The sequence below is a fragment of the Asterias amurensis genome, chromosome 20, assembly GCF_032118995.1.
Source record: "Asterias amurensis chromosome 20, ASM3211899v1".
NCBI lineage: Eukaryota > Metazoa > Echinodermata > Asteroidea > Forcipulatida > Asteriidae > Asterias > Asterias amurensis.
The window spans coordinates 10682542-10707986 of NC_092667.1; the positions used below are offsets into that span (position 1 = coordinate 10682542).

Sequence of the window (25445 nt, forward strand, 5' to 3'; positions counted from 1 at the left end):
AGGAAACCAACGCCGGGAACGATCAAGGTGATGTACACCGGTGTACATCACTTTTCATGTTACCCGGCCCGTCAAGCCATGTAACATGCGTTTTTGTTGTGCGTCACATGATTGGCTCTCGACCAATCAAACTTCTCAGTTTGTTACCGAGGTATAACACTACCTGTTATATTTGGTTCTTAGGATGGCATGGTGAGGTCGGATACAGCGGTAGGGACGCCTGACTACATATCCCCCGAGGTGCTCAAGTCTCAAGCTGGTGATGGGTACTATGGAAGGGAATGCGACTGGTGGTCGGTTGGTGTCTTTCTCTTTGAGATGCTTGTTGGTCAGTATTTCAGTTCGGAGTTTTATTTCTGTACTTCTATCTCACAATACATTTTGTGCAGTAGTTATTTATAAACTATTTTCATTGATGAGAATTTTAATACTTTTGTCATGCATGGATGTGATTTCTCTGTTTTAAACCAGGAATTCATTTTTTGCCCCCCAAAAATAAAGAAATCAATTTTATGAAGGGAAGTTCATTCCACTCCTTAGCTGCTGTAACAGTGAATATACGATCTCCCGCCTTACTACGAGTTCATTGTGTTAATAAGAAGGTTCTCAAAACATATCTCTTTCCGAATTGATTTATATTGTTGTTTTGTTTGTACAATGTTTAATATGTTGTTATAACCCAACAGGCGATACTCCGTTCTATGCGGATTCACTCGTTGGAACATACGGCAAGATTATGGATCACAAGAACTCATTGGTCTTTCCCGACGACGTCTCTCCAAACTCTAAAGATCTCATCTCAGGCTTCCTCACAGACAGGTTAGTTAGAGATATTAACTTCCAAAGAAGATTTCAGTTTTATTTCAAAAAGCTTAGTAGTTGGAGAGTGTGGTCAAGTATTCTGTGATTATGCCTGTAAGCACAAAAATTTGCTTAGCATGAAATTTCTTCCTTAATAAAAACAGGATTACCAACCAAATTTCTACGTGATTTTCAGGATAAGCAAACAACAGCTGAGTGCCAGTAACAAGCAATATGCAACAAAGTAAAATTTGGTTGGTAATCTTGTTTTTATCAAGGAAGAAATTTTGTTCTAAGCAAATTTTTTGTGCTTACAGGCTTTATGAAATTGGGCCTTGATGTTTCGACCCTAGCAGAGTCTTTCTCTTACCCTTTTAGCTTTTGAGAAAGACTCTGCTAGGGTCGAAACGTCAGGCCATTAACTATTTTTATGTCGTGGATATAAAAAAAGGGGGCAAATTCAACAGAGAATTAAAGGCAGTGGACACTATTACATGTAAGCTCAAATTTTCACAGGTTTGTTATTTTGTGTATATGTTTAGATACACCAACTGTGAAGACTAGACTTTGTCAATTACTAAAAGTGTCCAATGTCTTTAAGATTGTTCTTATATGCAATTTCTTGTTGATAACATTTGAGTTAAGTTTGAAGGTTGTGTTCTCTTACAAATGTCTTATTGCAGAGAGAATCGGCTTGGAAGAAAGGGAATATCTGATATCAAGAAACATCCGTTCTTCACTGCTAAGAATGATATGTGGACATTCAACAACATCAGACAGAGTAAGTTTCTAGGCTCTGATAGCATACCGGGGCCCCTTGCATACAATGGATATGGTAGCTGTGCTGTGCTGAGTCTGGTCATGTTCAGGCAAAATGAGGGGCAAATTTCACAAACACTTTGTGTCATTATTTATTGCTGAGAATTTGTTTTATGTCACAATACAAGTTCAGTGCTATGGCAATACTGACAACTCTTGTTAAAGAAATGTCCAGTTCAGTTTTCTGGGAAGTTTTGGTTTATTCAATGAGTGCCTTTTAGCGACCCCAACCAGAAACATTGGTCATTTTCGCTTGTTCTGTCTGTCTGTTGAGCGCTGGTTGGGGTTGCCAAAACGCACTCCTGACTTTTTCAGAGTAAAGTTTGAAACATGTGTTTTTGTAACTACAATGTAATGGGTCTAATTCCAAGTAGGAATATTTCGTCGGTCAAAATGTAAAAAAATCAAGGCTGCTTTTATTGAATATCATTTAAAGTCATGAATGAACCAAAACATTCCCTAGCAAAAATGTACGGACCCATTTTTCTTAGAATGATGTCATCAAATATTTTGGATGTTGACAAAATGCCCCTGAAGGGTATGGAATGCAATGGCAGTTTACAATATTTAAAAGTGTGGTCACAAAGTCTTGTCAAATGAAATACAGAAGTGGATATTAAAAGCTGTTTTCATTCGTTTAAGATCTGATGAAAACACTTTCAACAGCACAACCCATTCTAAATTTCATTTGTAAAAGCCATTATACACTTTTGGAACAGAAAACAAAATAAAAGTTCACAGATTTACAAATAACTTACAGGGTTTACAGAAGGTAATGGTATGTAAAAGACTTCTCTTGAAATATTATTCCATGAAATGCTTTACTTTTTGAGAAAACATTGAAACAATCTCGACATCGAGAATTACCGATTATAGTAAACACATGTCATGACATTGCGAAACCTGCGGAAACAAGGGTGGGTTTTCCCGTTATTTTCTCCCGACTCCGATGACAGATTGAGCCTAAATTTTCACAGGTTTGTTATTTTATATATAAGTCGTGATACACGAAGTGTGGGCCTTTGGACAATACTGTTTACCGAAAGTGTCCAATGGCTTTAAGCACTCACAATCATTTTTTTCTTCTCTGTCTAGCTGTTCCACCGGTAGTGCCTGAATTATCCAGTGATGTGGACACCAGTAACTTTGATGAAATAGAACCGGAGGAACGACAAAATGAAGACTTTGTGTCACCCAAGGCCTTCGCTGGCAACAACTTACCTTTCATTGGCTTCACCTACAACAGGATTAACAAGTAAGCCTATTTAGAATCTCCCTACTGTCCACTGTGGTTCTGAATAAGGGAATAAAAGAGTGACGGCGAGGTCTTAAACGGTTGTTTAAAACCGGCAGGGTCGTGGCTGTGTGATAAAGGTCACAACCCTACAAAGGTTTTAAACTGCAGTTTAAGAACGAGTCACTGCTCTTTTATTCCCATTCATATACCATTTTGGTTAAAAGGCGTAATAAAGTAGGAAACCCTGTAAAAACTTATCTGTTTTCCGAGGGTCCTTGAGCTCTGTACGTGTGGTGCATTTTTATGACACAGTTTTCAGATATGCATTCATGCCTGGAGTAGTGCATCCTCGTATCCATGGGCGAGATCAATTACCCCGGGAACAAGGTTGTGCACAAATGATATCCGAAAACAACCTGTTATAAACAGCTCCAGCTGGTCATTATCAGCTGTTTAAACACCCCCACTGGGTATTTGATTAAAAGAGTAGTGTTGAGGTCTTAAATGGCTGTTTAAAACAAACAGGGTCAAGGTCATGCGAAAGAAAGGTCCTTCACTGCACGACAACTCTGCAAGGTTTTAAACAGCTGTTTAAGACTTGGTCAACACTCTTTTATTCCCATTCATGAATACCTTTCTGTTAAAAACATCAACAGTATTCAGACTTTATTTCAGTTTCTTGTTTTCTTTCACAGACTTTTTAGTACACGAAATGGAAGTGATAAGGTAAGTCCACAAACTTCTCAAATTAGTCAAGTCAAAGCACAGCAGCATAAAAGCAATCAACCTCTTCGCAATGTGCTGTTTTTTCTATATTCTATTTGCTTGTTTTCAGTCTTGTAGAGTTTTGAACATTTATCTCCTATCTGTCTGCATGCTTGATTACTTCTTACTAATGTTAGTCTCTTTCAAAGTGCAATGTTTTACAGTTCTTAAATGCCCAACTTGCAGGAACAGTAGAATAGTCAACCCTCTTTATAAAGACCAAGCAATTAAGCAAATTCTTAAAGGCAGTGGACACTATTGGTAATTGTCTCAAAGACTAGCCTTCACAGTTGGTGTATCTCAACATATGCATAAAATAACAAACCTGTGAAAATTTGAGCTCAACCGGTCATCGAACTTGCGAGATAATAATAAAAGAAAAAAACACGCTTGTCACACGAAGCTGTGTGCGTTTAGATGGTTGATTACGAGACCTCAAGTACTAAATCTGAGGTCTCAAAATCAAATTCGAGGAAAATTACTTCTTTCTCGAAATCTATGGCACTTCAGAGGGAGCCGTTTCTCACAATGTCTTATACCACCAACCTCTCCCCATTACTCGTAATCAAGAAAGGTTTTATGCTAATAATTATTTTGAGTAATTACCAATAGTGTCCACTGCCTTTAAGTCCCAAATCTCATTCCTACTTTGCCGTTTTGCCGTCCTCTTAAAACAACATTTTTGTTATAAAGTGTGATTTGGCCTGTTCCAGCGACCTTGTTATTATTGGAGTCGACTGTAATTGCATTATGTTTTTACTCCTCTGTGTAGGTGGTTTGAGGGGTATGAAGTTGGGAAAGCTACAATTAAATGAAGGGGTGATTCCACAGTTACTTAAATTCTTCGCACAATTGTTAGAAAATTTGTTATTCTAAATGATTTCTACGTCTTGATATGTGATGGCGCTCCATGCATAAGCCCAGCACTTCCTTTCAACATCAAAAACTGTGATGACATGTATTTCCTCTTTAGAAAGATAGAGAAATAAGAGCTTTTAAATAACACCTCGTTAGGACCTACTGGTCTGATTCCCCTCTCATCATCACACGGTAAATCTGAAATAATAATAACAATAATAATAATGAATATTTATATTGCGCAATATCCACCTTATAAGGAGCTCAAAGCGCATACAAAGAAAAAAACAAACATAAATAAAGCGGCTATCTTTCATTCTGTACATGCTCATGTAGATTGTAGACTAACAGCCGTTCTCGATTTGAAGTGTAGAATGCTGACTAACTTAATCGTGTTCTTGTTCTTTTTATCCATCTATGGTTTCGCTTGATCGGGATCCAACCTCACTCTGGTGTGAATTTTGACCTTTGGTTTCACCTAACATTAGCATGATGTGAGTTGTTTCTTAAAAAACAAAAAGTACATTTATTTCAGTACTGGCCTGGAATTACGCAGAGGCTATGGTAGCCTTTTGTCAAGACCTTCGTGGCTACGCAGCTTCGTAGAGCCGCGGTCCCAAGCGACTGGAACGGGAGACCACACATGCTAGTGGCGAAGCCACGAGGGCCTTTTCCAACTTGTTTGCGGTTTCTTATGTGTTTCTTTGACTCTCGACTTTTGCTACCCAAAAGTCCAAACTTATCAGAAGTGACGGGGGTCAGCGGGTCAGCATACATTAATGCACGTTGAATAATTGATCAACAAAACGGCAAAACAAATTGGAAAAGGCCCTTGTGGCTTCGCCACTCAATTCAATTCAATTCAATTCAGGAACATTTATTTCAATGCTGTAATTCATTACAAAAAGCACATCAAGTTGAAATTACCCAAGTAACACAGTAGCATGAGATAATAAATATATTTGGTGCACAATGAATCAATAATAATCGGCAGAATGATAACATTTAGGTGTAAGGTGAGGCAGAATGCTTTTGTACCATAACGTATGGACAAACAAACATAAGACCACTGAACCATGACAGGACAAAGGACAAGGGAAGCACACAAGACAAATGAGACAAGGCCAACACAACTTACAAGTTACACCTCATTACACTATGAATCAATCAATCAATCAATCAGAGGGAATTTATATAGCGCCAAAATTAACCAAAGTTGTTCAAAGGCGTTCAAGACAGTTGGATGAAGTTAATGTTGATACACTTGTTGGAAAAGAAAACATCTGAGGAGTTTCTTGAAAATGTGAATAGTGTTAGCATCCTTGATGTGGCTAGGGAGAGTGTTTCATTCCTTTGGTCCAAAACAGAATAAGAGTCACTCGCTTATGTGGTCTCCCGTTCCAGTCGCTTGGGACCGCAGCTCTATGAAGCTGTCCAAGCCGCAAAGGCCTTGACAAAAAGGCTAAGGCTAAGGAGGTCATAAAGACATCTGTTGCCTCTGGTTTTGGCCCTGCTGTCCCTTCAGAATTTTCCTAAAGACTTCAAGATTTCCCAATGGAAGTTTCTTTTGCAAAATGAAAATGGCCTTGCCCTCTGATGTAATTCCAGGCCTGTCAGTAAACTAATAAATAATGTTTTGGGGTTGAACAAAGAATTGACTAGAGTGGGACTCTCACCAACGACCTCCGGACTAACATGCCGGCGCTATACCAACTGAGCTATCTAGCCCTATGTTGGCAGTGTCCCTATTTTGTCAATATCTTTGTTCGGGGGTGCCAGTCAGAAGCCATACAACCGAAAACTGATGTGTAATAAATGTGTTGTCATGTAGTTATTTCTTTCGTGGGAAATGTATTGACTAAATGTCTCCAAACACATGAGAATTTTTAATTTTGATATTGATATTGAAGTGACACTTATCTTGAAGTTGGGAGAGTAACATTTGTCTCATCCTCTTAGTTTCAATAAACACATCATCCCATCTCAACCCTTTGCAAGTTCATCAAGTTTCTATTGTCCCAATAAAAAGCAGTAAAATACAGAATTTCGTTGCTGTTATGTCAGCGATTTTATGCAGTTTCATTTCAGGCCTATTTCCATTGTGACAATTGAAATAAGAAATTGATGTTTGGGGGTGTTCAAAGCCTTGACCTTCTTTTTTCTAACAAGTATTTACAATGTATGCACGATACATATGTCTGGATGATTAGTACTGCAGTGGATTTCACAAAGGTAGTCCTAATTTAGGACTAGTCCTAGGCAATGCTAAGAGATAGGACTGGTCCTAAGTTAGGTCCTAAGTTAGGACCAGTAACTCATCCTAACTTAAGACTGGTCATATCTCTTAGCATTGCCTAGGACTAGTCCTAAGTTAGGACTAACGTTGTGAAATCCACCCCAGGTTTGATAATCATCTGCAATCAATTAGATTAGAACTAACTCTTGTTTTGTTGATGATTATGGGGTGAATATATAGTTGGTTTGTGGTAACACCATGTGTGTATCTACTTGCCAGGTACAGTTTGTTCTTAGAGAACTGTCTTGCTTTATTGTACTACCGCGGAGTAGATTGTTTGGGTCTTCGGGAGATTATGGGGTGCTTTGTGATTTAATCATATCTTGAAAAAAATTTAAAAAAAATCGTAGAAATGAAAGTTGCATGCCTTTCATGTAGTGCATAAAAAAAATTCAAAATCATGCTCAGCATAATTGTTTTAATAAATACTTCTAAGCAGCTGCTTTTGCCCTTAAATGCTAAGCAGTTCCAAATCCTAAATGATCGGTAAAGTTGTGATGGATTTGTAAAGTACTGTTGGAAATATAATACAAGTTTTTTTGTTAGCATACAGTTTCTTTCTCAATGACAACTTTTAACAATGATTTTTTTGTGTTATTCAGGGGCCAGGACCATCGTCATCGGTAAGTTTCAAAACGTTTTTTCCCCCCTTTTTTTTAACACACGTACAACAGTGCAAGCGTAGTAATATGATAATTGTGATAATTGTGGTTAAGAGCATTGGTGTTTCTGATCAGCAGAGTGTGGGTTTGAGTGCCGGTTGTGACACTTTTGTGTCCTTTAAAAGCAAGAACCATTATTGAGCCTTTGATCCTTACAAAACGATACATAACATTATTGTTTATTTTTGCTCTAAGGCAATACTTTCTAGTGTTTCCTTCTTGCTTGTCAATACTTTTTATTGCTTCCTTGTAACCTAACCTATACCAGGTAACATGCGACATCACAGGTTGGCAAAAAGAGCCACAGAGCCGGGATATCCTGTTTGACAGATCCGTAAATACATGTAGCTCAGTACAGAGACAAAATAATAATATTTAATTTTTGTTAAGCACTTCTAATATTTATCATTTGATTCAAAGAACAGGGATTCACCTCAAATCATGTTCAGCTAAGTGTTTATTTCTATTAATTGATTTGATGTATTGCATCATGTAAATTTTCATTGTTTACTTCGCTCTGAGCACGCTCACATTTCCAAGAACAATAGATTTACCTGGTAAGTCTGCTGCTACCTAGAGTCCCCAAAAGTCTCACATTCTTTCTATTGTCTATTGTTTTTGTTTTGGTAAGACAATGCTTCCTATTGTTCGTTCTATTGTTTTTTTTGTGGTAAGAAAATGCCTTCTATTGTTCTTTCTCTTGTTTGGTTTTTGTAAGACAATGCATTATGTTGTTCTTTCTATTGTTTTGTTTGTAAGACAATGCACTCTATTGTTCTTTATATTGTTTGTTTGCAGAAAGAGGTTGGTCGCCTTCAGGCCAAGATTCAGGAAATGGAGAAGTTTCTCGATCAGGAAAAACAGGCCAGGGAGTCCATTGACTACAAGTATAGACACAGCTGCTCCAAAGTTGATAAACTAAACAGACAGCTATTTAGAGAGGTGAGCCAACCCTGCCAAGGGGAAGACGAGGGGTGTCATGGCCGAGCGGATAAGAGCACTGAACTCAAGCTCTGATGCTTTTGTTCAGCAGAGTGTGGGTTCGAATCCCGGCCATGACACCTGTGTCCCTGAGCAAGACACTTAACTATAATAATAGGCAGTCAAAATGCGGGGAAAAAAACAAAATGTAATTGCAGTGCAAGGAAAATTGCTGTTTATTGCGCCCTAATATTGTCAATAGACTAAGATGAAATGAAGGGGCCAATTTTTTTTTTTAAATTGGTTTAGCAATTTTTAGATTCAGAGCAGTGTACTTATTTGAGATAGTGAGCACAGTGAAGGGAAGCACTCTTAGAATAATAAACTGAAGCGGATTTCTTTTTTTGCATTTTGATATTTTTTCAGGAGGATGACAGGAGACGTCTTGAAGAGAAACAGATGCATCAGGACAGACTGATTGCTGAGCAGAAACATGAACAGAAAGAGGTAAAGATCTTGAAGGGATACGGGAAACAAGAGAGTGAGGAGATTCAAGGTTTTCATTTCGTTAAATTTCATAAAACTGCTTAAGCACAAAAAGTAGCTAAGCACTACAAAATTGCCCTTACAAGAATATGGTTACCGGCCAAGTGTTTTGCCACATGTATAATTTGTGACTGGTATCCTACTCATTTCCTGCTAAGCAGAAATATGAACAGAAAGAGGTAAAGGTCCTGAAGGGATATGGGGAACAAGAGAGTGAGGAGATTCAAGCTTTTCATTGCGTTCAATTTCATAAAACTGCTTAAGCTCAAAAAGTAGCTGAGCACTACAACATTATACTTACTACAATATGGTAACCGGCTGAACAGAAAGAGGTAAATGTCGTTCCTGAAGGGATACGAGGAACAAGAACAGGAAAAGATTCAGGTGTTTCATTTTGTTAAAGTTCATAAAGCTGCTTAAGCTCAAAAAGTAGCTAAGCACAACAAAATTATACTTACCAGAATGTGTTTACCGGCCCAAGTGTTATGCCACATGTACAATTTGTGACTGGTATCCTGCTCATCTCTGCTAAGCAGAAAATTGATTAGCAATATTTGCTGCTTGAGCAGCTCTATCAGATTGGGCCCAGGGGCCAATTTCATAGAGCTGCTTAAGCAAAAAAATTGCTTAAGCACGAAAACAGATCGCTTATTTTACACATGTTACTGGCCAAAATTTCCTGCCATATACATTGCTTATGACTAGTATTAAGCTGTTGTTTACTTAGCATTACAATTGAGTGGAGTCTTGACCGATAATCTGATTTTACTAAGCAATAAAATTTTTGCTTAAGCAAAATATTTTGCTTAAGCAGCTCTATGAAATTGGGCCCAGGTGTCACATGCAACAAGTAAACCAACTTCACTTTTCTCCCTCGGCAGACCTTGAGAAAACTGGAGTACGAAAGTGAGCGCAACCGCCAGCTGGAGTCTCAAGTGAAGAACATCACCCAGTACGAGAGTAGAATCCGGGAGTTGATGTCCAATCAGGACAAGATGACGATGCAGGAGAGGCAGATTGATAATCTCCACAAGCAGATGCACGGTGATGCAGACGCCTTGTCTAAGTTTAAGAAACAACTGGCTGATCAACAGAAGGTGGGTAACGTTTAGAGATCATAGCAGCCACTAGTGGCTTGTATCAAAATGCCCATACATGTTGTGGCCAAAAGTTGACTGTACAAAAATACCTATAGCAGCCACAAGTGGCTTGCACCAAAATGCCTGTAGCAGCCACAAGTGTCTTTGTGTTTAAATGCCCCAACATGTAGCAGCCACAAGTTGACTGTACCCAAATACCCATAGCAGCCACAAGTGGGATGTGCCAAAATGCCACAAGTGGCTTGTATCAAAATAGCCATAGTAGCCACAAGTGGCTTGTATCAAAATGGCTGTAGCAGCTACAAGTGGCTTGTACCAAAATGCTTGTACATTTAGTAGCCACAAGTGGCTTGTACCAAATTTTGGTAGCAGCCACAAGTGGCATATTCCAAAATGCCTCATTGGCTTGTACCAAAATGCCTGTAGCAGCCACAAGTGGCTTGTATAAAAATGCCACAAGTGGCTTGTACCAAAATTACCATAGCAGCCACTGGTGGCATGTATAAAAATGCCACAAGTGGCTTGTACCATCGGTCACAGCATCTGAAGGTGGCTTCAAGTAACAAATTCCCATAACAGCCACGAAATGCCTATAGAAGCCAGAAGTGGGTTGTACAAAAACTGCACATAGCCGGTCCGCACTATGGCTTATACAAAAATACCCATAGTGGCTCTAACTGGTCGTAATATTTGGCCTGCATGTACATCCACACAAACAATCTTGTCAGAATAAAGGTCATGTTCTGAATTGCTATTTTGTAATAACTAAATTTGTTCATGTAATTTAGAAGCATTTCAGTTTCTCGGTTTGTTCCGGACAAAAGTACTGCAAAAAAAAAAAAAAAAATAGGCTCATAAAAGTCACAAGAAATTAAAATATCTTTTGTTGACCATTTTTTCGCTTTCAGAGTAACTCACTATTGGAGCAGGACATCCGTGACACCAAAGACAAATATAATCAGATCCTGGAGACAAAACAGTCCCTGGATCGCGAGATTATCTCCTTGCAGAATCTACTTGAGGAAGAGAGAAGCGGGCGGGGCAGAATGGAAGACATGAAGGCGGAAGTTGAACGTAAGTCTCAGTAATTGCTCCAGAGTTCAAATGTTAAATCCCAGAGGCAGTTCTTGAAGAATTTAGATTTAAAAAGAGTGGTGTGGCTTGGTCTACTAGTTCACCGGACCCAAGCTCTGGTGTTGTCAGCAGGAGAGTGTGGGTTCGATACCTGGTGGTGACACTTCTGCCCTTGAGCACAGTGTGTTATAAATTGGTTCGATTTTACTCCTAGGTCGTAACACAAACCTGACGGCCGAAGTATTCCGTCTGAAGGAGGATGAGAGCCGTGCTATCGCTGAGCAGCAGCGACAGCAAGAACAGATCATCACATTAGAACAGGTGAATACTGGCTTCAATATTTTCATTTTCAAGACCCTTTCCAGTTATTCTTGTCCCCTGTCTTCATCCACAAGGATAAAGACAGGCACAGTACACAATCATGGGGTTTCTACATCATACCAGCTGTATGGAAACGGAAGAAGTCCATGCACCAAATACTACAATCCCGGCCATTGTCATTGGGCCCCCACACCACAGCCCCTGTGCTCTCTTTCAATGTTGATTCTCATTTAACGGTCTGCACTCCCATCAACAATGTCTATTGGCATGTGGGTAAGAGGATAGGGAATGTTTCTTCGCTTATGGTAAGCGCCGATTCTCAGCTTACAGTAAGCGCTGATTGTGTCCTGGTTCGTAGCTCAAGTAAAATTTTTGTCATTTTTGTTTTGTCCAGACCAAAGCTAGTCTAGAGTTTGATCTTGAATCAACCAAGAGTGATCTGAGGGAGAGTGAACACCGGTTGGAGACTGCTACAGCATCGGCAGAGGCTGGCCGCATTACTAGGACACAGGAAGAGGCACATATACAGCTTATAGAAGGTAAAGTATGGATGAGGGTTCAAATCTCGTATAATAATTTGGTGGGCTAATCATCCTTACTCGCAGCTAGGAGCTGAATAGACCGATCCATTATGCCCCATCCTCCTTACCAGTTGACCAATCACAGCCGCGAAACCCGATCACTAAAGTGCAAAGATCACGGTTCAAACGGTTCAAATGGTGATTAGATTTCGCGGTTGTGATTGGTCAATGATAATTGGGCCTGGCTTAATGGATCGGTGTATTGCGAAGGACGTAGCTACAACGCGTTCGAGAAACAGGCGTACAAGGGTGCCTTTGGCTGCCAGCCGCATCAACCCATTTTGATCATGCAGCACAGCCAAGATCGAGAGTGTTTGATTTTTCCCGAGGAAGGAAAACCGGATAGTCTGGAAAACCCTCATGGCACAGCAGAGAACCAATGCACAACTCAACTCACATATGGCCTGTTATTAGAGGCGAGCGCTTTATGTACAAGCCAACAATGTGATGCCATATGAGTTGTGTATTGACCCAATTAACCCGACGTCATCATCAAAATAATCTTGGATGCGCTATACTGGTGGGCAATGTCACTGTGCGTTATTCAGTGAAGAAAAAGTACCCGTGTCACACGAAGTTGTGTGCATTTAGATTTTTGAAACTTGAGGTCTCGAAATCAAATTCGTGGAAAATTACTTCTCTCTCGAAAACTATGGCACTTCAGAGGGAGCCATATCTCACAATGTTTTATACCATCAACTTCTCCCCATTACTGGTCACCAAGAAAGGTTTTATGCTAATAATTATTTTGAGTGATTACCAATAGTGTCCACTGCCTTTAATAAGCAAATAAATTACTGTTTTTCTCCAGACTTGAAGAAGCAATTAGCAGCAGAAAAGGACGGCCGTGTCAAACAGCAAGACAGCTGGCAGCAGGCGATGAAGGAGAAATCCATGAAGGAAATCGACCTCAAACAGGCCTTACAGCAGCTGCAACGAGCAGAAGAACAGAAGAAGGTAGAAAATACTAAGGTAAGAGCAATGGTGGGATCTGGGAACAAGGGGGCTTTGTAGAATCTTACGTATATAGCGTCTATAAATGTTGTAATTAAGCTTGGGCGATATCGATTTATTTTATTCACGATATATCGCCGACAATATATCGCGATATTCGATATAATCGCGATTATTTAAATTTGACATCATCAGTCTTCAAACTCCAAGTGAAAGTTGTAGAAGAGACAGTCAAAGCATAAGACAGGTGTTCTAATGACCTATTCTTCTGGTTTTACTCCAAACCTATGAGGTGCAAGATGTCTCAGCTAGCAAATACATCGTGATATTGCGATATTTAATCGATATCGCGATCTATCGCGATATATCGCGATATATCGATATTTCGTTTAAAACCAAATCGAAACCGATATCGAAATCGTTTCCAAATTAATATCGCGATATTCGATAATATCGCCCAAGCTTAGTTGTAATTATTATTATAATAACTGAAATGTCAGTGACTGAATGTTTTTTTGTTTTGTTCCCAGATGGAGCAGCTGAATTTGCAGCTGGAGCAGGAAGTACAGAGGAAGTCTTTCATCAACTCAGATCTCAAGAGTGCCAATCAACAAATCAACAGTCTCAAGGCGGAGGAGAAGCGACTCCGAGCTGAGATTGAGGAGCTCAAGAACACCATCAGCAAACACCAAGAGGCTCACAAGAAGTACAAACAGTAAGGAGATCATTAACATTATATTTGGTTTGTGGTATTACCATGTGTTATCTACTTGCCAGGTAGACTTTGTTCTTTAGAGAGCGGTTTTGCTATATATTCTACTACCGCGGAGTAGACTTTTTGTTTTTTCGAGAGACTTCTCAGTTCTAAAAAGAACTGTCCTGCTTTTAAACTACATGTACTACCTGGGCGAAAGGTAGAAAATCAGCTGGGACTACGACTTTAGTGACTTACATTGTAAATAACGCCATCTCGATTGTTGATATTTTTTCGGATTATAGAGGTTCTTTTGAATCTCAGAATAATGTAGATGTTACATACATATTATTTTAATTTTCGCTTCACTCTAAGCTAGTAGCTTCTTCAGACTGGTGACCATGTCCAATGCTCAACTGCCTTTAATACCCTTTCTTGGTGGACATAGAGCGCTGTGGTTTGGACTAGTTGGTCATCAATGTTCTGGAGCTTGTATGCCCCGTCATCGTTGTTGAGTATTCTCCCCCTCCCTAGGTCATCTAGTGGTTTTATCAAGTTTTGTATCAATTACAGAAGTGTTGTCCCATTTGATGGTGTGGTTGGTGGCTGCAACATGGTCAGTAATGGCCGACTTAAGTTGCTCGGTAAAGGAGGTTGAGCAAGTAGACTGAGTGTAGGGACGATTATTGATTTTAGTTTGAAGGGACACATTCTCTTTCACAAAGGAGCATAGTCAATTTATGTTGTATCAGCGATATTAAAACCTGAGGCTATTTTGTGATGTTGTACAAGGTGCTGCAAATGAACAGCGATGGGCATGATCAAGATAATTTACCACGCAGGGTACATGTACATGTACATCACTAATATGTTCATGTGTTTTTGTAGCATCTCATGTTCTACGCCAGTATATAATCATAAACATTACCGTGGTATGACAAAGCTATTTGTTTGTTTTTCTCCCGATCAGGAATGCTGCCCTCACCAATCTACAGATAAAGGAGTTACAGGAGAATCTTGAGTCAGAGCAGCAGTTCACTGTAAGATGTTTAAAGAGTCGTTGCCAAGTTTTATGGTTTCTTTAAGGAAGTGGTTCTTCTCCATTTCTCCTGGAAGACCTTTGGAGTCATATTTTAGTTGACTGTGTAAACCCAATTAGCCCAACGAAGCTGGTTCGTCCCTGTAAATTTAATGGATGATCAGTTAATCTGACTGGGGCAGTCAGCAGCCCTATGGTTTGTGCATGATCCAATAAAAGTCAACTGCCTCGAAAAGGAATTACATGGAGATAACAGGTGTGAGTTGCTAGAACAAAAAGGATGTTTTACTCTGGCGTGTTTCTTTATTGGAGATTACCCGTAATGACTCACTCTGCCATTCTAGACTCCAGAGCTCAAGTTCAGTGCACTTGACTGCTCGACCAGGGGCCGAATTTCCCAAAGCTATAAAATCACCACAAGATAAATTGTCAGTTGTACCATAGTGATTTGTATTGTGACATCACACTTTACTTAGCAACTGTAATTGATTTGTAGATAAAACCAATCTAAGCTTTTTTTGAAATCAGCCCCAGGACACGCCACCTAAGTCAGATAGGTTCATAACAAGATTTTTTTTGGTATTATTTTATTTGCAGCTGTTATATAAGAACAACAATGTTGTCTTGAAGGAAAAGACGGAGGAGGTGGAGCGGGTATCTGAGATGAGAAAGCAGAGTATCATCTCACTAGAATCTGAAAGGTACGTCTTGAGTAGAGTCTTGAATAAAATAATCCCTATTGACGCAATTCACCTGACATCATCATCGAATTATCTTGGATGCGCCATATTGGTGGGCAATGTCACTGTGCGTTATTCAATGAAGTGCGCATTTTAGCGTCGCGGCGTGTACACGTAAACCTAATTGCCAACCAAAATGGTGAGCGTGGCACAGTGGCCGCGTGTGACGTGCTAGCAAGGGGATCAATACTGGTCACCTAGGAAGCTTTAACTGGGATTCTGCGTTGGTGACGTCATTGGTCGACAGTGCAAGGTGCAAAGAGAATTAAGAAAAAGCGAAAAAAAAGGTTGCGCACTATTTACACCGTGCGAGAGCCAGCCTAAAGAGAGTCATGATGCTCTTCCTACTTTAGTCTGACTTCTGTTTTGTTTTCCCTTGGAAAAATCAGGAAAGTGATTAATGGCACTGGACACATTTGCTAGATGTCAAAGACCAGTCTTCTCACCTGGTGTATCCCAACATATGCACAAAATAACAAACCTGTGAAAATTTGGGCTCAATTGGTCATCGAGTTTGTTAGAGAATAATGAAAGAAAATCACACCCTTGGTACATTTCTTTGTGTGCTTTCAGATGCATTTTTAGAAGGCTTCAGCTGAAGTATTTTATTATTTTAGTTAGAAATTACATGTACACATGTATCTCTTCCTCAAAAACTACGTTACTTCAGAGGAAGCCATTTCTCACAATGTTTTATACTATCAACAGCTACTCGTTGCTCGTTACCAAGTAAGCTTTCGTGGGTAGTGTTCAGTTTTCAGTTCAGTTTATTTAAAACTCAATCAGTTTGCTTACAAAACGATAAGCAGGATTTTAAACTTTGCATGGTGGAAATACGATGTGGAAAGGTTTGCGGTATAACCATGTAATGACTATCTCTAAATGAGTTGGGGTGGTTCTGAAAAGAACCGCTGGTTTCAACTCTATAAAAGGATAAGCATTATGGTACTTTATATACAATGTAATGAGTAAGTGGTGGGAGTCTCCTAAAAGCAAGCTATAGACGATGTGACCTCTGAAGTCACTCGAAAACCATAACATGATTCGCGCGCATACCGCCGGGCAAAACCTTTGTGTTTTGGCAGCCAGCTAGAAAGTGTATGCAATCTTACCATGACTACGCATCTTTTTGCCCGGCGAAACATGACGTATACAGTGTTTTGTCAACAGAGGGCGGTTTAAATGTAAACATAGGTCACATCGTCTATAGACCGTATTGAATATGACGTCAACATTCAGATACATGTACCTGCCCTCCAACATGGCGTCTGTGAGCGTGTTGGTTGACGTGTGCCATGCTGCGGGATTCATTGATGTACTCGTTTAGACGCGCATACAGTTTGCCCTACAAGATGGCCACTTTCGTAGTCACAAAGGGGTTATTCAATACGGTCTATTGACCCATAATTGAGCGGTTACATGTATATCATTTTGTTTTCTTTCCAACAGGGATTCTTTATCAACACACCTTGAGATTGCTCTAACCAAGGCGGATTCTGAGCAACTTGCAAGGTAATTATCAATAAGTCCCATCAACCTGAGAAAGAAATGTTGTCATTTATAAATCCTTTAGAGACCATATCGACCACAAGCTGCATGTACCAAAATGCCCAAAAGCAGCCGCATACAGCTGCAAGGTTTCACCTAATTCCAGTCATAGACAGAGGACAAAAGTAACCGTCTTGTCCAGATGTGGAAATTTTCCAGTTGCTTTGCAGCTGGCCACACAGCTGTCTACATCACAAAGACCCTGAAGGAAAGGCTATGTTGTCTGTCAAACGAAAGCCAGTAATAAAATGGGGGAAATAAATGGAATTAAAGTAAAATATAAATGATTGTTGTTTTGGAATGCAAGTAAGATGTTTCTGTATCCATCTTCAGTGTTGTTTAAGAACATTTTATGTATACAAAATGCATCATCTTTGATTTTATCCTTTCTGTATTCAATGTAGATCTATTGCAGAGGAGCAGTGCGCTGATCTGGAGAAGGAGAAGACAATGAGAGAACTGGAGATCAAAGAAAACCTCCAGAGATATAAGAAAGACATCAACGAGAAGAATAATCTTATTTCACAGGTAACTGGCCCCGCCCAATTACTCTCAGCCATCTTACCGAGCAATTGATTGCAAGCCCCGCCCCAGATACCCTCAATTGCTTGTCCAACATGAAGAATTATCTGATATGACAGGTAACTGGCCCCACCCCACTACTCTCGGCCGTGTGTCACAGCTAAGTTAATATCTAGCCCAACCTCACGTTCTCTCATCCACGTGTCCAACGTGAAGAATAATCTCATTTCACAGGTAAACTGGCCCCGCCCAAATGCTCTCTGCGCTGTATCGCAGCTAATTTAATATCTAGCCCCACCCCAGATACTCTCATGGTGTTTAAGGCTGCTCCTCATCAGACACATTCGAATGTACATCCTGTTATTCTGTATGTCAGATGGTTCAATAGACCGATTCATTAAGCTCCGCCCCCGTTACTTATTGACCAATCACAACCCATTGCGCAACCAAAAGTATGACAAAATAAGGTCTGACATGCGTGCACGTATTCTTGGCGTGCACGGTAGAGTTGTGCAGAATGGCATTGGAGTGGCTCAAGTGTTCTTGCTCAAATGTGCGCCGTGGGTGGAGCTCAATGGATCCATCTATTGCTTTCTTCTTCACTGAAACCATCTTCGGCAAAAAGGTATCACACCTGTGGACCAGCTACTTGAAAAGTACAATCTTATATTCAGTTTGACAGGTTGTTCATCAGGCCCCTATTGAAGCCATCCTCTGAAATTTACCACTGGTAACCCTGAACCAGCCACACCAAAAACAATAGCCTTGTATCTTATCTTGCAGTTGGTTCATTAATGAGCCCCTACCTACAACCACTGTTTCATCAATACTGATCATGGAACAGAGCAATGAAGGATTGGTTGTTTGTGTCCCTGCCGAGATCTTTGTCAAATTTCCTGTTTTCGTTTTCAAAACCATTAACCCGAAGTAGATTGTTAAATGCTTTCCGACCCAATCCTCAGATCTATATATTCAAAATAACTGACCTTGTAGCTGTGAAATCGAAACATTTAAGAAAATATAACACTGTTTGTTCTGTCTCTTTTAAAAAATCTTTGCTTTTGTAATTTTGTGAATTCTTCTAACCCTTGCATTGCTATGTTTTGCAAATCTGAACTACTCTTGTATCTTACTTTTATAATATTAAAACAATTTTCAAAGCTTGATTAACTTATATTTATATTTTTTGAAAGAGTTGCCCCCTTCAAATATTTTAGAGAGCAAACTTGGATTAAGGAGCTAATCTGGATTAAGAAGCTAATCTGGATTAAGAAACTGATATGGATTAAGACGCAGATTCTGAAAGCTAATCTCAGTTAATCTGCTTGAACATTTCTTATTGAAATTCAAATGCCACACGGCCAATCCTTAGCGATTTCTTGACATCTGCACCATGATTGAGTGACTTTGGCTAACGGCTATGGCTGTAGTATCTGACTGCAATCTAACCGTTGACATAGCTGTACTCCTTTGTCATTACATCACACATAATGCACACATCCGCTGTATGCGTATGCACCAAGGTTTTGGCATCATATTTCCAAAGCTTTTGTACAGTGTATGTCTGTGTGTAATTTTTATCAAAAATCACTCACTTCATAAATCAGAGGCATTTACTTAGGAGAACACATGGAGTCTTTGCAAGACATTTATAAAAGTCCCAAAAAACAATTTTGTTCATACATGAAATCTTCATAGAAAAAAGATTACTCTATACATTTTCTAGGGGACTTTTGGCAATTGTCGGAGCCAGTATGCATGAAGTGGGCTTAGCATATACAGTGGAATAACTTCACATGTAGAAGCACGCCAACCTTTGAGCAAAGCCTGGTTCAAACCTCCAATGAATGTTAATATGACACGATTTGTGATGTCACAAATCAACAGCTCAACCCGAAACATTCACAGCGTACAGAGCTGTGTCAAAATTCATATCGCATGAGCATTCTCAGGAAGTATAAACTGACCTTTAAAGACAGGGATTTTTTCTTAAGTGTTTGTTCTATTGTCTCACTCATCTTCATTCATCTTCTCTTTCCATTCTTATCTTGCCGCTTCTTTAGTTGGAGGAGAAACAAAAAGAAGTAAGTAGCTTTCTTCACTTTGCCCGTCTCACTAAACACAAACCCAAATCTACTAGCGTTGACATGGACAAGGTTAACACCCGTTTCATTCAGGCGTTCCGGAGTTGTGTCGAACCAAATACGTTAGGAGCCACTCTGGGTCGACCCAAATACGTTTTGGTTTCAGACAGGCAAACTTAACATAACATTTACATAAGGTTGGGCTCATGACAAGATCGACGTCTGAAACCAAGGCGCTCCAGAGTTATTCTGAACGACCGCAACAGTTGATTTTTTAGACTGCTAGAGCTTCCAGTTGCTCCTAACTGTTTCAGACGACGAACTTTCCATGCCCTTAATTCAATAATTTGGTTTGGCGCAACTCTGGAACGCCTTTCTGAAACGATTGTACGACATCTTGTTCTGATAAGGCGTCAACTGTTCTACCTATTTAACAAATTAACATCTAATGAAAACTTTTTCCTTGGGGTTCTGACATTTTAATTCATACAGGATTTTATTTAGTTGGTGGTTTAATACAAGGTGATGGAATGAATCTGGTTCGTAACCTTACAAAGATTATAGCTGCACAAACAGCTGCATCAAAATGTCTATAGCGGCTCCAAACGACTGGTACCAAAATGCCCATTGTTGCCGCAAACAGCTTGTTTTAAAATGCCCATAGCGGCCACAAATGGTTTGTACCAGTCTAAAAAGCCAATAGTGGGCACATGCTGCTTGTTCCAAAAAAAACCAGTGGCTGTAACTGGCTTATGCCAAATGTCCATAGCGACCGTAAATGGCTTGTTCCAAAATTCCACATGATTTGACCCACTTCCACTCAACTAAAAAGGTCAAAGTAATGGAAAATTTATGAGATTGCTCAAATAAGCATACTTATGAATATTTCTAAAACTAGACAAGAAAAGAGTAAATGAAAACAAAAATTGTAAAAAAAAACCTAGACATCTTTGGTGTATGGCATCAATTATAGAGAAATGCATGGTCTCTCATGGAAATATATTAGTCTAAGACATACATTTTAACTTTAGAATTGGTTTGATGGACACTTGATGCTGCAGCCATCTTGCCATCCCCTTCCTAATCAATATAGCTAAATTGAGGTCAGTTAGAAACAAAAAATAGTCTGGCCCCTATATGTATCCAAGGAATCAACATCTATGACTATTATTGCATGCGTGGAACATGACCAAGATGGCTGCATCAATATAACCAAAGTTAGGCCAGTTAGAAACAAAAAGTAGTCTGGCCCCTATATGTATCCAAGGAATCAACATCTATGACTATTATTGCATGCCTGGAACATGACCAAGATGGCTTTACCTTGACCTAGTCCCGTTTAGGACTCTAATGCATGTTTACTTCAAACTTCGTAGAGGTAGTTTTTTGTTTTTAGAGAAGAGTTTGAAAGTATCATTAAAGGAGCTGTGTCGTCATGATCAGAGTATCCCTGGGGCTGTACATGGAATAATGAACTCTCAGTTATTGACTGCATGTGCTTGCCCTCCCATTAAGGGAAAGCTCCATTAAAGAAAGAGTTCACAATAACACATCCTTTTTGTCTTAACCAACTCACACCTGGTATCACAATATACTTCCTTCCAAACAGTGGATCCTTATCTTCGTATTTGATTAGAACAAGCCATCAGTGCTGTTGAGTGCCCCAGGCAGAGTAACTGCTTATCCATAAAGCATAGAGACCCATGTAATGACAGTGTAAATGCACACACTCACAGAATAGGATGTAAAGTTTCAGATTTTGGTGGCCGAACTCCAAAAGTCTTTAGTGGAGCTTTCCCGTAGTGCCCCCAAATCAAATCAACGGGTGCAGTTGATTAGCTTCTCTGGGTCGACCCCGATCTGCCCCCGGTACGTTCGAATAGCTTTGACGTCATTCCAGGGGCTCACCCGGGTCAGCCCCAAGTGCCCTGCTTGTGGAACGGGTCACTTAAGGGCTGGCCCTAGGTGCATGACGTCACCATGAGAGGGTGAGTGATCATTCGATTGACTCTTGTCAGGGGCTCACTCAGGGGCTCACCCGAATGAGCACCGCGGGGTCGACCCAGGGAAGCTAATCGAAACGCACCCTATGGAGATTGTGTGTAATGGATCTTGTTAAGAGTTCATAATTCCATGTATAACCACAGGCCTGCATTCATCATAACATAGTCCCTTCAATGTGCTTATATTATTTGAGATATTCTTGTCACTCTCCCCTTGAATACCTGAATTGGTTGATGGTCAAGAGTCCCCAGTAATACCAGTGCCCAATTTCTTAGCGCTGCTTTTAAGCAGAACAAGTTTTTTAGCACAACAAAATTGTGCTTACAAAATAAAGTAACCGGACAAAGAGTTGCTACGTATTCTACTTAGTTTTGCTAAGCAGAAAATGTTAAGCCTTCGCTATTTTATGCCTAAGCAGTTCTGTGAAATTTGGCCCTGATCATTAAATCACATCGAGAATATTACTTTCTCTTATTTTTTTCTAATGAAAACCTTAAGGTAACATATACTGGAGTCTTCTAAAAGACACTGGACACTATTGTTATTGTCAAAGACCAGTCTTCTCATTTGCGGTATCTCAACATATGCAAAAAGTAACAAACCTGTGAAAATTTGAGCTAAATTGGTGGTCGAAGTTGCGAGATAATAATGAAAGAAAAAACACCCTTGTCACACGAAGTTGTGTGCTTTCAGATGCTTGATTGCGAGACCTCAAAATCTAGTTCTGAGGTCTCAAAATCAAATTTGTGGAAAATTACTTCTTTTTTGAAAACTTTGTCACTTCAGAGGGAGCCGTTTCTCACAATGTTTTATACTATCAACAGCTCTCTATACTTGTCACCAAGTAAGGTTTTATGCTAATAATTATTTTGAGTATTTACCAATAGTGTCCACTGCCTTTAAGTAAAATACTTGTATACTGAAGTCTTGTTAAGGCTTATGTACTGCATGACGCATGAAGAACATCATGTCTTAAAGGAACACGTTGCCTTGGATCGGTCGAGTTGGTCTTTGAAAAGCGTTTGTAACCGTTTTTTATAAAATGCATATGGGTAGAAAGATGTTGTAAAAGTAGAATACAATGATCCACACAAACATGCCTCGAAATTGCGTGGTTTTCCTTTTACCTCGTCGACTAACACGTCGGCCATTTATGGGGGTCAAAATTTTGACCCCCATAAATGGCCGACCATGTTAGTTCGCACAGTAGAAGGAAAACCACGCAATTTCGAGGCAAACTTGTGTGAATCATTGTATTCTACTTTTAAAACATCTTTCCAACCATATGCATTTTATAAAAAACGGTTACAAACACTTTTGTTTTGACCAACTCGTCCGATCCAAGGCAACGTGTTCCTTTAAGACGTCTTTCGTAGTCTTCACATATCATAACACTCATGTTTCTAACTTGCATGTTTAACATACATGTACATGTACATGTACATTAACAACTAAATGACCCTGGGTTTGTTTCATAAAAAGTTTTTAGCCAGTATGTCAATATCTATTGCTACTGACTGGCACCCCCGAACCAAAGATATTGACAAAGTAGGGAGAACGCCAACAAAGGGCTAGATAGCACAGTTGGTTGAGCGCCGGCAAGTTATTTTGGAGGTCGTTGGCTCAAATCCGGCTCTAGCCAATTTCAAATCATTTAAAATTTACCCGGTCAGTTTCCCTTGTGGTTTATTACATGTATTTGATATCTGAAATAAAAAGTGGCATCCCCTGGCCAGGCTGCTTCTCCCCAGGTATGGCCTCGAAAAACGATATTGACAAAATAGGGAGACGACCACTGTAGGGCTAGATAGCTCAGTTGGTAGAGTGCCAGCACGTTAATCCGAAGGTCGTTGGTGAAAATCCCCTCTCTGTTCAATTGTTTTTTTTTTTCAACCCATATTCATTTAAAATGTTTGCAGTCAGTTTCCCTTGTGGTTTATTATTTTATTTATCTTTGCTTTCCAGCTGGATGAATCTAACAACCAGATCAACAACAGACTGAAGATGTCCATGACTGAGAAAGACGAAGTCAATACTCAACTACAGAACGCCATGACAGGTATAAGACAACTTCTTAAAAAATCAAAAAATAAAATAGAAAATACATAGGAGAAAGAACCAAAAATTCTCTAACAGACCATCCAGTTTTCCTCTCTCGGGAAAAAATCAAACACTTTCGATCTGTGGCTGTGCTCCGTGGTCATAATGGGTTGATGTGGCTGGCAGCCAAAGGCGCCCTTGCATGCCAGCTTCTCTAACACGCTTTAGCCGCGACCTTTGCAATTCAGCTCTTAGCTGCGAGTAAGGATGATTAGCACCCAAATTAATATTATTTTTATAATAATAATAACGAAGTCTTATATAGCGCACGTATCTACCAAACAAGGTACTCAAGGCGCTGAGTATATACAAACTTTCAGAAAGATAGGTTATTGTAGTGATGAATTTTGAGACCCAATTAAACCAACGGCTTTACGTCCCATCCGAAGGTTGAAGCAATGGTTAAGTGTCTTGCTTGAGGACACAAGTGTCACAGCTTGGGATTCGAACCCACACTCTGCTGATCAGAAACACCAGAGTTTGAATTCGGTGATCTGAACCGCTCGGCCACGACACTTTTTATTTTTATTTTGTTTGTGATACAGAGCTGGAGCATCTTCAGACGGATAACGCAAACATTGCCTCGATGAAGGAGACTCACAAGAAACAACTAGACAATGAGAAACTCAAAACACAAGCGGTGAGTACGGCTACATCCTAACATTAGGGTAATCAGGATGGCGTAGTGTTACTTTTACTTGTCGTCCACCTCTAGGACCTTGTTGAAATTGGGGGGTGAGGGGCGGGGCACAATGTGGATCGGGTTTACAGTAATTATAAAGTAAACAGAATTGTTCTGATGTCTCAGCCTGTTTAACCAGCTTTGGAAGCCTGTCCCATAGCTTAACTGCTGCATATTGGAAAGAGCGTGAACCATTTGACTTGGTTTTGATAACTCAGGGAGTCCGAAGGGTTTTCTGTGAAGATCGCAGATTTCTACCTGTTTTAGATTAATAGGCAAACACAGAAAGCCCCTTATGCACTCCTACTTTCATGCTTTTTGCGTGTGATCATTTGGACGCAAGTTGAGCTTTTTATTTTTGTTTCACTTCTTCCAAACCACCATCTACTGTCACATGCATTTTGTGCTGTCATGCATTTTGTGCGTGATCATTTGGACTCAAGTTGAGCTTTGTGATTTTGTTTTTTCTTCCAACAGGCCGTCAACAAGCTCGCTGAAGTGATGAACCGAAAAATAACGACGAACACGAAGGGTAACAAGTCGAGCTCGTCGGACTTGAAGAAGAAGGAGAAAGAGTGCCGTAAACTAGAGCAACAGCTCAACCAGGAGAGAGCTAAGCACAGCCAACTTGCCTCTAAGCAGATGAGAGATTATTCCGACCTCCAGATGGTAGGTCACCCTCGCCTGTCTCCTCCCACCCCTTTGGTTCTGTCCTTCTCTGCCTAGCTATAGACCTTCTTTTGTTGATAACAAAATCAATAAATTTTGTTACATTGTTACAAAAAATAGCGATCTATTCTTGATTTGCACTTATGGCTTTCAATAGTTTTCCAATCTGGGTTGGCAAAAACTCGGGCTGTGACGTTGCAAAAGAAAGGTCTATACACCCCTTGCATGGGACGGCACACGCTCAAAAACGCCCTCACTGGGGTCAAAGGAGGCAAATGATTGGACGATAGCTGTTCTTTGTGCGTGAAAACGTGCGCGTCAGTGAAGCGTTTCGCGTTACGCAAGGGGTCTATTGATGATAATAATATGCGATAAATCCGAGTACAGTTGACTCTTGTTCAACAAGAGCGCTGGGACTGGCCAAGTTA

At 39.9% G+C, this 25445-nt stretch overlaps 1 protein-coding gene across 3 annotated transcripts in view; it reads left to right on the forward strand.

Annotated features, from left to right (window-relative positions):
• The window catches only part of LOC139952117 (rho-associated protein kinase 2-like), a 79632-nt gene that overhangs the window by 38522 nt on the left and 15665 nt on the right, over positions 1–25445 (forward strand). For 2 of the 3 annotated variants that reach the window (XM_071951076.1, XM_071951078.1), the window contains exons 9-30: positions 184–328; positions 687–819; positions 1485–1582; positions 2716–2875; positions 3553–3583; positions 7379–7399; positions 8237–8380; positions 8786–8866; positions 9787–10002; positions 10914–11079; positions 11294–11400; positions 11795–11939; positions 12793–12953; positions 13466–13650; positions 14600–14669; positions 15266–15369; positions 16858–16920; positions 17361–17484; positions 19542–19562; positions 23532–23625; positions 24212–24306; positions 24826–25017. In XM_071951076.1, coding sequence (XP_071807177.1) covers positions 184–328; positions 687–819; positions 1485–1582; positions 2716–2875; positions 3553–3583; positions 7379–7399; positions 8237–8380; positions 8786–8866; positions 9787–10002; positions 10914–11079; positions 11294–11400; positions 11795–11939; positions 12793–12953; positions 13466–13650; positions 14600–14669; positions 15266–15369; positions 16858–16920; positions 17361–17484; positions 19542–19562; positions 23532–23625; positions 24212–24306; positions 24826–25017 — 2556 coding nt within the window. The remainder of the gene's footprint in view (positions 1–183; positions 329–686; positions 820–1484; positions 1583–2715; positions 2876–3552; positions 3584–7378; positions 7400–8236; positions 8381–8785; positions 8867–9786; positions 10003–10913; positions 11080–11293; positions 11401–11794; positions 11940–12792; positions 12954–13465; positions 13651–14599; positions 14670–15265; positions 15370–16857; positions 16921–17360; positions 17485–19541; positions 19563–23531; positions 23626–24211; positions 24307–24825; positions 25018–25445) is intronic. The other variant, XM_071951079.1, reaches the window with a different exon arrangement.